The 11965-nt window shown below is 39.8% G+C and overlaps 4 protein-coding genes across 4 annotated transcripts; 3 read left to right on the top strand and 1 right to left on the bottom strand.

Annotated features, from left to right (window-relative positions):
* Positions 1-93: 93 nt before the first annotated feature.
* On the top strand, positions 94-1853 carry LOC143305265 (trypsin-1-like). The gene is made up of 4 exons (XM_076688103.1): positions 94-231; positions 341-635; positions 1071-1386; positions 1543-1853. The coding sequence occupies exons 1-4, from the start codon at positions 189-191 to the stop codon at positions 1699-1701; spliced, it is 813 nt and encodes a 270-aa protein (XP_076544218.1). The 5' UTR covers positions 94-188; the 3' UTR covers positions 1702-1853.
* Positions 1854-2605: 752 nt separating this feature from the next.
* On the top strand, positions 2606-3936 carry LOC117603407 (trypsin-like). The gene is made up of 4 exons (XM_034322540.2): positions 2606-2764; positions 2891-3194; positions 3299-3605; positions 3676-3936. Exons 1-4 carry the CDS (start codon positions 2695-2697, stop codon positions 3826-3828), a joined length of 834 nt encoding a protein of 277 aa, XP_034178431.1. The 5' UTR covers positions 2606-2694; the 3' UTR covers positions 3829-3936.
* Positions 3937-4348: 412 nt separating this feature from the next.
* Positions 4349-8092, top strand: LOC117603405 (transmembrane protease serine 9-like). Its single transcript, XM_076688158.1, has 8 exons — positions 4349-4710; positions 4817-5132; positions 5189-5356; positions 6430-6648; positions 6741-6834; positions 6926-7232; positions 7365-7674; positions 7743-8092. Exons 1-8 carry the CDS (start codon positions 4397-4399, stop codon positions 7905-7907), a joined length of 1893 nt encoding a protein of 630 aa, XP_076544273.1. The 5' UTR covers positions 4349-4396; the 3' UTR covers positions 7908-8092.
* Positions 8093-8177: 85 nt separating this feature from the next.
* Positions 8178-11524, bottom strand: LOC117603404 (carboxypeptidase B). The gene is made up of 6 exons (XM_034322535.2): positions 11198-11524; positions 10840-11034; positions 9144-9277; positions 8898-9073; positions 8610-8838; positions 8178-8540 (listed from the first exon to the last, which is right to left on the bottom strand). Exons 1-6 carry the CDS (start codon positions 11490-11492, stop codon positions 8178-8180), a joined length of 1392 nt encoding a protein of 463 aa, XP_034178426.1. The 5' UTR covers positions 11493-11524.
* Between the last annotated feature and the right edge of the window lie 441 nt (positions 11525-11965).

Here is an 11965-nt window from a genome sequence, read left to right as displayed (position 1 = left end):
AAACACGATACTAGATGATAATCGTAACGTACTCGTTGTGGGCAGATGTATCTGCTATAAAAATCACACCAAGAGGACCCGTTATCGATTACAATTTTGAATTATCACTAGATAATGATGTGTAACACCATATATAAATCGTAGTTTCAACCTGATCTCAGAAGTTACTTCGAAACAAGCGAGTAACAATGTTGACCAAGTGTGTTTTGGCTGCCATCCTCGTGCTCCAGGGTAAGAAATTAAACATTTTCTTACTTCTCAAATTCATTGATAAATTAATATAGTTATATTGTAATATTTTCTTCTGAACTTCACTTGGAATTATAACTTGTCCTTTTAGTTTGCTGGGCCATCCCCTACGACCTGACACCACGTATCACCGATGGTGTCGACGCCACGCCTGGTGAATTCCCTTACCAAGTATCCATACAATGGGGAGTCCCACCCCTTACTAAATACAGTCACAGCTGCGGTGGTTCTATCTTAAATGAATGGTACATCCTGACCGCTGGACACTGTATCCTGAAGATTGGAAAACTGAGGATTACAGCTGGCAAATATTACCTGCAAAAGAACGAGAACACTGAACAGACTATCAACGTTGCCAAGACTATCGTCCACAGTCAATACCCAGGGTAAGAATTGAATCTCCGTCTAAATCAATATTCCAAGCGAAAATAATTAAGTGGTGTGGCATTAATCGATTAAGAAAAATTTTGCTATTTCTATGAACTGTATTTTGTTGAGGATGGTTATTATTTCCTGGACAGTGGGCAATTGAAATTGCGTTTTCTAAATTTGTTAATATTTCAAATATTATTGTCTATATATGAAATTTTTAGTGACCTTTCGCATCATCCTTCTCTCATTACTCTTCAAAGTGCGTAACGGAAACCTCGAAAATGAGATTAAAAACTAGATCAGCCTACTTGATCTCTTATCACGTCTTTATTGGTTGTTTGATAATCCACAATCTCAGTTCGGCATTCTCTATTTCCTACGCAAACACGATGAGATAAGTTAAACAAAATTCTACATCCCATTATATCCTTTTTTCAATTAATTTGCAGAGGTGTTGCCCAACACGACATCGCCCTTTTGAAATTGGAGAAACCCCTGAAGTTCAACAGCAACGTAAAGCCCATCCACCTGCCCGCTCAAGGACAAAATCAAGGTGGACAAGCTATTCTTAGCGGATGGGGTTCAACATCCAAGAGCACCCGCCCTGTTCTACCAGACAAACTTCAGAAAGCTGTTGTTCCAATCCTGAGCAACGAAGAATGCTTGAAGGAACTGAAATCCCAGCCAACCGTTGGCAAACAACCTGAACTCTTCAGCACTCAAGTCTGCAGTGGCACTTCTGGCAAGGAAGTGTCTGCCTGCTCCGTAAGTAGATTTAAGGTTCTTTTTGGAGGGCAGCGAATTAACAGAGAAGGGAATTTTTTCAATTCATGAAAAGAAAGTGAATTTAGCATACACATTTATTAATATTAATTTCTTTTTTTTCCTTTCAACATGCGTTTATTTTTGTCTTGCCTGCAGGGTGACTCTGGTGGCCCACTCGCCCAAGGCAATGGAGCTGCAGCTGTCCAAGTTGGTATTGTCTCATGGGGAATGATGCCATGTGGATCTAGCCACATGCCCTCTGTATACACCCGTGTCGCCTCATACGTTGACTGGATCCACCAGAACATGCACTGACAACCTAGCACGCACTCTTCAGCTACTACAATTACAATTTCTTTCCTGAACAAATTCGCTATCACTTGTACTGCAGTAATACTTACCGCAGTACATTTGTGACAAGTTGATAGAAAAATAGAATACAACAAATAAAGAAGCAATAATAATAATTTCAGCACGTATGTTCTTTATCTCACCATTACCCCTTTTCGCACGTCGCGTGCGAAAGTAATTGCAAGTACGATTCGATTAACTCCAGATATCGATAATTTTTCGTAGAAAGCAAATATAATTTCTCAATGGCGGGATAGATAAGATGGATTGAGAGTACTCGTGTCTCAATCAGACGGTTACAATCGTATCGATCAAAGTAAATCAATACAAGCAGATTATATCTAATAATTGAAATATTGGAAGCAATAATGAGAACAATATCGCGTTATCAGCTTAAAAATTCTAAAAAAAGAATGAATAATTCAAGACAATGTATAACTCTATTGTTACTTAGACCTTCCAAAATAAGAAAATAAAATTGAAATAGTATTTCAAGATCATTAGTACATATGCTATGACAATAGAGATAACCTTAATTAATCATTGCATTACAATTGTAGTAGAAAATTGTTATTGTTATTTTAAAGACGTAACACGTTTAGAATGTCACAAGTTCGTAATTTTGATATATAATCTTTTATCCCATTTGAATATTAACAATCACGTGGCATACATTATGAAGTGTCTGAAACATAATTCTTCCATCGATCACTTTTTAATTAAAATTTTTGGTAGTCAGAGTGATAAAGAAATTCCAAAGTTCGCAATTTTACATTCGACAGATAAAGGATCGATCGATTCATCACAAAAATTAATGAAATCTCTAGACATGCTGCAATCATTTTAATCTAACGAGTACCGCTGTCTTTTACAGGGATTAAAAGCTACCTTAGTCGATAAGCAATCGTTATCGGTATCAGGAAGAGCGACTCCTATATAAGATGCTACAGCATCGAAATGCATCAAACCATTGAAATGTCTTCGAAGTTGATCATCCTTATTGCCCTTCTTGCAGTGGCTGCAGCCAGTAAGTGAATTTTTACTAATATTACGATCTAAAATAATATACAATATTACAATATTAAATTAGGATTTTATTGTCACATTGTTCAAACGACACCTTGACTTTAACACTGTTCTTCTTTCTCAACAGCAAAGCCCTACCTTGGGTTCCCCACGCCATTTTTGGGCAGTCGTATCGTTGGAGGATCGGAAGCTCAACCAGGTTCCGCCCCATGGCAAGTCTCTCTTCAATGGGGTTTCTTATCCTTCCAACACTTCTGTGGTGGATCTATCATAAATAGCCAATGGATCGTTACAGCTGGACACTGTGTTCTTGCTGTTCCATCATATGGTGACTTCGTGGTTAAAAGTGGAAAACATAGCTTGAAAACAGTGGAAAATTCCGAACAAGTAATCAAAGTTGCAAAGTCCTTCGTTCATCCACAATACCCTGGGTAAGAGGGTAGACTAGACTTCAAACTCTATAATTTCATTTTCTAAATGCATTGAATTAAAATTTCAAGCCTGCTTTCTAATTTTGCTAATTGAACATTTTTAGAAACGTAGCTCCCTATGACATCGCTTTGTTGAAATTGTCCAAACCCCTGAAGATGAGCAACGCAGTCAGGGCAGTGAGCCTACCAAGAGCAGGAAGCGTACCAAGCGGAACAGCTACATTGACAGGTTGGGGATCAACTTCGAGAACTAACAATGCAATCATGCCTGACAGACTTCAAATCGCCAAGTTACCTCTGATCGACCTTGCCACCTGCAAAAAAGCCGTGGAATCTCTTACCGGCCCATCTCCATTGCACGAGACCAATGTTTGCACTGGTCCTCTCAGTGGTGGCTACTCGGCATGCAGCGTAAGAAATCTTGCAATTCTGTCCGATCTAACTGGTACCGTTTTATTAATTATCACGATCGTGGTTTCAGGGTGACTCTGGTGGTCCATTGGTCCTCAACAACGAGCTCATCGGTGTCGTGTCCTGGGGAATCGTCCCATGCGGTACAACCGGTGCACCATCTGTCTATACCAAGACCTCTTCTTTCGTTGATTGGATTCAAAACACTATGTCTAAAAATTAAGAAACTTTTATTTTTTCTAATGAATAATATGTACAGATATATACAGTGAAATGCAACTATATTGATATATGTAAAATAAAACCAAAAATAAACTTCTCTTTAACTTAAGTCCACTTTACAGAAACCGAAAATAGTGTGGACTCAGTGACGAGTCGACTAACAGCTCTTTCTTTCTTCCTTTCTTTTCCGCGACACGACCGTCATGGTCTTAATTCACAGTCAAAATGAATGCGCGACAGTGAAAAAGAAATTGCATCAATCGTCTCTAAATGGTCAATGGAAGTCTGTACAACGAGAAGAACTAGTTTACAAGCTGACAGGTAGGAAGAAAGATCCCGTTCATCAGGATGTTGTTCTGCGATCACTCTCACCTTCATCGTATCGAGATCGGCATTTAATCTCGATTCTCCGAAGGTGTGGGACGAAAAAATTTCACGAAATGTACAGAAAATTGTTAATTATCCTAAATTTCAGTCTCCTAATGTACAACGGAACCAGCGGTGAGAATATTTCCTTCTGCTTGAATAACATTTTATTTAATTTAATTTCATGGTATTTCTCGACAGATATGATGTCGTACATGGCTATGCTGGCACAAAGACCGGCAAGAATAGTCGGAGGGAAGGATGCCGAGAAAGGACTGCATCCTTGGCAAGTTTCCGTGCATTGGGGCGATCGAGAACGAAAGATACCTGCTAGACACATATGCGGTGGCAGTCTGTTGACTGCTGGTTGGATACTGACAGCTGGTCACTGCAAAACCCTCACTCCATCGAGAGGAGAATTCTTGATCTTAGCTGGTAAATATAAGTTAGGTGTTTTCGAGGATACCGAACAGAGCAGACTGGTGGACAAAGTTTTCGTTCATCCGGAATACGATGGGTGAGTCCTGTGATTTATAACACGAGGCTAGCAAATTTTTCTAGCGCTCGTAGGTGGCAAGAGGAACGAAAGGGTTAAGAATTAAATGAGAAGCGGTGTGTTTTAGAACCGTCGCACCGTATGATATTGCTCTGATGCAAGTGGAAAAACCATTCGATTTAAATCCATTCGTCTCCACGGTGTCCTTACCGTATCCTGGCTCCATTCCCACGGGAGACGTTATGCTCACCGGATGGGGTAGCATCGGAAGGACACGCGCTCCGGAAAAGCCGGAGAACCTGCAAGCAGCTTTATTACCGATAATTGATTACGACTTGTGTAAGAGTACGCTTGACAAAAGCTTGAAAGGAAAGGAGAAGAATCCTCTTCATTCGACAAACGTTTGCACCGGTCCTTTGGACGGAAGTCTGTCAGCTTGCAAGGTGCAATTAAATTTTTAATTATAGAATTTGTGCTGAAAAATTTTTTTCAATTCTAGGGCGACTCAGGAGGGCCATTAGTGACAAGAAACGGTTTTGGAGAAGCGGAAGTGGTAGGGATCGTATCCTGGGGACTATTTCCCTGCGGTGGAAAGAACGCACCTTCTGTATACACCAGAGTGTCCGCTTTCGTTACGTGGATCACCGTGATCATGTTGAATTATTCTTAATGAACCACACCAAAGAGATTGTTAATTGCTTATTTTGTTCAATAAATAGCGATTCGTTTATAATCACAAAGTTATATTGGTTACGACGAAGATATTTTTTATCTTTCATTTCGTTTCCGCCTGCTTACAAAAATATTAACGAGTCACTGATAATGATAAACTCGACAGAAGTATCAATGATTATTCGCGGAAGACGTGTCCGTTGCAACAGCGGAAAAGGTAAAATGATTCACGATTACTTGTGATAAAAACAAACAGCTATAATATTATAGATATAGGTGAATTCCATACTGGATAGGTGAATTTGAATCGTAAAATAATCGGAAAGTTTCCGAAAATCTCGGCTTTTCATCTAAAATCTGTTCTTAAAATTTTAATAGATACATCGTTCATAGAATTGAACATGATCAGTACACAGCCTGCGGCAATAAGATAAACGGTATATGTACTTATCGATAAACTTTTGATACCAACATCCGCTAGGAGACTCGTATATAAGATCCAGCCGAGTGAAAACGTATCATACCATCGAAATGTCGTCGAAACTAATTGTCTTTATTGCCTTCCTTGCCGTAATTCGCTGTGGTAAGTCTATTATTAATAGTACTCCTTCCTCTATTAGTCCTGTTCCTTTATATTTCTCTAACTAATCAAATTCCATTCTTTTTTCTAAAGAAGGGAAACCCTACCACGGTTATTCTTTACCATTTTACCCCTAATATATCAATGAAGCAACGGAAGCACCAGTAAACTCTACCCCATGGCAAGCCTTTCTTCAATGGAGTCACTCTTCTTACACTCACTTCTGTAGCGGAGCGATTATCTACACTCAATGGATCCTGACTTCAGCACACTGTGCTATGATTGTTCCATCCTACGGTGACTTTGTGGTTAAGGTAGGAAAGTATAACTTGCAAATCAAGTGACGAAATCAATACGTATTCGTACGCAGGATAGGTATTGATTTGTATTTATACAACGTGTAATTACAACGTTTTGCAAGCCTCTGTCGGTCCCAACACCGACGACAGACATATGGTTCCAGGTATGGATAACCCATTGAAAAATAGGTCGAAGTCCCTAAGTGTAATGACCCTGACACGCGTTTCACCTCCACCAAGTACCCGATGCTAACATATATGCACAAGTTGCGTTATATGAAATATACAATATATCTTTATTTTTCAAGTGTGCTATCATTTTGTCTGTGTCGGATTATGTTTCCCTTCCAACTGAGAGCATCCATTGAACTGAAGCCAGTCTATGTTCTATTTACATATTTACAGAAGGTACCTTTTATCTATTACACAAAGTTTTCACGCCAGCACAATTTTAACAGGTGCGATTAAAAATAACACACGTGTGCTATCGTATATGCTAGTATATAAGATCCAACCGAGTGAAGACGTATCATACCATCGAAATGTTGTCGAAACTGATTGTCTTTATTGCCTTTCTTGCGGTAGTTAGCTGTGGTAAGTCTATTATTAATAGTATTCTTTTTTCTATTAATCCTGTTCCTCTATACTTTTTTAAACTAATCAAATTGCATTCTTTTTTCTAAAGAAGGGAAACCATACCGCGGTTATCCTTTACCATTTTATCCCAAATATACCAATGAAGCAACGGAAGTTCCAATAAAGTCTGTCCCATGGCAAGCCTCCCTTCAATGGGGTTACACTGATCACACTCACTTCTGTAGCGGAGCTATTATCAGCGAGCGATGGATCCTCACGTCAGCACACTGTGCTTTGATGGTTCCACCCTACGGTGACTTTGTGGTTAAGGTAGGAAAGCATAACTTGCAAATCAAGGAACGCACTGAACAAACGGTCTTTGTTGAAAAATCTATCATACAGAGGAATTATGATGGGTAAGTACACTTTTATCTTTATCGCAATCTTCTATGAATAGTATTGATAATCGAATAAACAAGATAACATTATTCTTTCTTCAGCCTTTATTTTATCAATTTATAATTGACACACCGATTTTGCAATTTTAGAGAAGCGGGTCCCTATGACATCGCCTTGCTGAAACTGTCCAAATCATTGAAGTACACCGATTCGGTCAATAGTGTCGATCTACCGGAATCAGGAAACGTATCGAACGGAGCTGCTGTTACCTTAACAGGCTGGGGATCGTCTTGGAGAACATACGCTCCAATGATGCCTGACAAACTTCAACTCCTGAAACTAAATATGATAGACATAGACACTTGTAACAAATCTGTAATACAGCTTACAGGTTCATCTTCCTTATCTGTCAACACCATTTGTACTGGTCCCCGCAGTAGTGGTTTCGCCACGTGTAATGTAAGGAATCAAATTTTTATTTAAACTAATTTGAATGATTTTGTTTGACATCGTGACTGTGGTTTTAGGGTGACCCTGGCAGTCCATTGGTCGTGAGTAACGGTACCAATTATGAACTGATCGGAATCGCTTCCTGGGGAATCGTTCCGTGTGGTACGATCGGTGCACCAACGATCTACACGGAAGTATATCCTTATATTGATTGGATTATTAATATTATGGAGTATGCATGACACTACATTGCCGATTGGCATAATAATATTGCTAGAATGATGTCTCAGTTAGTCAACGGCTGCTGCTCGAGCACCATGTTAGCGATATACATATATACAATAGAAATAAATCACACGATATAATAAACAATAAAAAATAAGGAAATTATTGTTAATTGTTTATTCTGTTTAATAAATAGACGCTCTTACTTATCAGCTAATAATTACAGTGCACGAATTCGTACGTACAATATCAGGATAGGTATTGATTTGTATTTATACAACGAGTAATTACAATAATTTGCAAGCCTCTGTGACGATCATTACCGCGGCCAATGCTTCCTTCGCTGTTGGGACGATGTAACGAGCTGGTAAAACGAAACCATGCTTTCCAGTGTCTCTTAGCTCGATCGTGTAAGCGTATTTCATCTTTAGAATCGCCTTTGCCCAGTCGTCGGAACCACCGGAAGCCGCATACAGAGTAGTAGCGCTGTTTCCGACCGTGTACTCGCTGTTGGCCCCACCTGCTTTCTTCATCGCCGCGGCTACCTGTCTTCCAACCCTTTCCAGATCCGCATAATCCGGTGGGACGCGTTTGTCGTAACCCCATGGGTATAGAATATACTGACCGTAACTGTGAAACGTCAGGTACGCCTGGAGAGCAAAAGTAACGAGAGAATTCATTTTAACTCATTCGTCGTTGAGAGAAAGAATATAACTGACTTTGAAATTAGCAGCGCTAGCCTCGAAGAAATTCCGAATGGCGTTCGTTTCCGGTTCGGAGAACGGCCCGGAACCTGCGTAGATTTCGCGGCAGGGGTCTTTGCTGGTTCCCATACCACCCCAGCGATAACCGAAGTTTCTGTTCAGATCAATTCCGGTGCACATGCTACCTACAGGACGTTTCCTGTTCTTTCGCCATAAACGATCCCTCGTGAACGTGTATTCGTATCTGTAAATATATAATTATGGTACCGTTTCGTTTGAAAGCTGGTATCATTGAAAACGTACCCATCAGGATTCGCTACAGGGAGGATATAGTAATCAGCCTCTAAATCTTCACTGTTTTCAACCAGATGGTTGATGATGTAAGTTACCGCAGCTGGGGAGATCCATTCTCGAGCGTGGATTCCCCCATCGATCCATAATGCATGCTCATTGGGCTTCCCATTGCTGATTCTCAAAACCTAAATTACAAATAAATTTTTATAGCTTGCAGGATGTTTACAACATGGGTTCCTGTGGAGCAATAAATACCTTAAGAGGTCGTCCCTCGACAGAATTTCCAATACTGACGACAGAACAGACGTCTGGAAAAGTCTCAGCCAGGTAATCAAGGTATCCATGGATGTCTTCGAGGCGATGGTAACTGGTCCACTCCATTCGATGACCTGACAGGTATACCTTCAAGATTATTCAATGGTTGCACGTTCGATGTCCTTAAACGATATGTGAGAACATTCCGCTCCGTGGATTCAGATACGAATTGACACTGAATTTGTATTCGATCAAATGGATCGATCGAGAGGATTTTAAAAGAAATTTGTAAAGATGAGTCTGAATCGACGAAGCGGATTGTGCGTGCAAGAAGCTCACCCCTAAAGTGCCAACCACCGGGTACGCTAGCTACAGGATAACGAACAGGACGAGGAGGACGTGGATATCTACCTCGCACCCTGACTCCCTGCCACCAAGCGTAACGAGCTAGAAAATTACTTAGAAGCTTAATATTGATATGGTTAGTTGAACTCGTAGCCAGAAATTTTAATTAAATGGATAGATTCTTTACGGAAATTCATATGGGCAGAGAAAGGAAATACCTAAGACGTTTTCAAACAATTAGAAAGAGAAAGTTCTATACTAATTAATTTTATGCGATAACTAATGAGCATGAATTCTTCTCTGAGAATAACAATTCTATCAGGTCTATCAAAGATCGCTCTTTGTTTACGATTCTCCACTGGACATCCCGATTTCTCGAACAACTTTCCAGTCGGGCCAATTGCCAGCTCTTTGACGATTTACTGGAAACGGGTTAACGGGATCGAAACAACGCGGTTATTCGTGAAAACTACGTGTGCTGCAGATGCTCGCACACCATCACACACGAGCACATATAACTGTTAATGTTAATCAGCATTGTCGATGAACCGGAACTGGGTTAGCAGGTTGACTCACGACGAGGACGGTAACCTCGGTTTGTACGATCATACCTTTCCATTGAAAAATAGCTAGCAGCTAATGATTCCGAGTTATAGTTTGAAGTTTCATTGATTTATTATCGCCAGAATATGGGTACAGGTATTATAACGTCATTAACTCGTTAATTACTATAATTGGAAATGACTGCGTGTGGTATGACACACTTTAATGAGAATTAACATTTTTAGGGAAATTTCAGATATTTCCTTTTTCATGTAAAATGAAACATCATTTAATTAACTTCAGTTTCTAATTAAGGCACATTAATCAAAATAAAAATAGGTACATTTCATTATTTTTAATTTTGCAATGTACAAATATGTACCTCTAACGTGGAGTTTTATTAAAAATTGAAACGTTAGTTTTTTAATGATTAATTTACACCGAACGTCTAATGGTCAAGATGAATGCTTATCATGATCACTTTCGAATTCGCACGTGTCTACTACCATTCGTTCCCGTCAGCTTTCTTCGCTACGTGATTAGACTGCACAACAGCGATTAAACACGTCATTGCCATTTGTGTCAGTGGAACAGGTAAAATGACAAGCGAAACATCTTTTCACTGTCGAACAAATAGTCGTTTAATGTCTTTTTACCATGAGCCCCAGTACTTTCTGCAAAGTACAGCGATGAAGAGGAAACATTAAGCCCTCCAAGAAAGAGTATATGTATAAAGCAAAATGAAATTTACATTAGATCGTTTGAAATAATTTTGATGATGTATAAAAAAATAAGAGATTCTCCAAACCTCTACGACCTTCCAGTTCCTCCATCTCTTCTTCGGAAAGCGATGGATTTTCTTCGTCTATCGCTTTCTGCACATCTTCAATTACCACTTGGAATTGTAGATCCTTTTGTTGCAAATAACGAGCCACTCTCGGAATTTCTTCTGAACGAATCATCACATCTACTCCTGTTTCGTTGCTAGCCCATAACGAGAGCACTGTATTAAGAAACGATAATTAATCTGCAGAATTTGAAGAATTCATTAATTTAGATACAAAGATAAGAGAAAACTTCTGTATTTCGAAAACGATATCGAATTGATAAAAAAATTCTTCTGCAATTATCGAAGATAAAAATGAAAGATTAAAAGATTTACGAACATCCAGCTTCTTGAAAGTCCATCGTCACATTCGACACCAGGTCCTTTTGACCTTCGGAGGCCTGCACCCTCCACACCTGTGCTCCCTCGTAATTCACCTTGGCATCCCTAACTCTAACCGCCCTTTGAATTGTCTGCGAGTTCTCGGCGACAGGCTCGTCCACGATCTCGATCCAATCCGGTATCACGAATTCTCGTCTTTGCCGATCGATCACAGCCGCCTCGACGACGAGAACAGCGGCGAGAAGAAACGTAAACGTGAACCACGCACCACGCGACCTACTGCTCTTCTCCATCGCGAACAACTATCCTTGGACCGTCGATGGTCCCACCTTTTATAATATTCGACCTGGTCGACGATCGGGAATAACGGTACCTGACGAGCGAGCCTCGGTACCTCTTCGATCGCAGCTCGATCGAATTGCCAGCCTCGAGGATCCTTGACCTAACGAGGATTTGCTTCACATCCACGCGAGATGCCCCCTTTTTTAAAATTTAATTTAATTTAAAATTTTGGTAAATGAAAGGATTTTTATATTTCGATACGAGCTAATTCTGAGATAACCGATCCTAATTTTGAATATTTGAGGATAAAAATAAATTAAAAATGAATTATTGTAATTTAGAGATAGACACTCTTAGGTGGTCTACTTTTAAGCGTCAGTCAATTTTCTTAGAATTAAAATATGTCGACGCAAAATAGCGGCAAAACGCTTGAAACGGTACACGTTCCGCGCAAGCGTTTGGAGCGTTCATTTGGTTTCCGCGC

The sequence above is a fragment of the Osmia lignaria genome, chromosome 4, assembly GCF_051020975.1.
Source record: "Osmia lignaria lignaria isolate PbOS001 chromosome 4, iyOsmLign1, whole genome shotgun sequence".
Lineage (NCBI taxonomy): Eukaryota > Metazoa > Arthropoda > Insecta > Hymenoptera > Megachilidae > Osmia > Osmia lignaria.
This window is presented reverse-complemented; position numbering and strand designations above follow the sequence as displayed.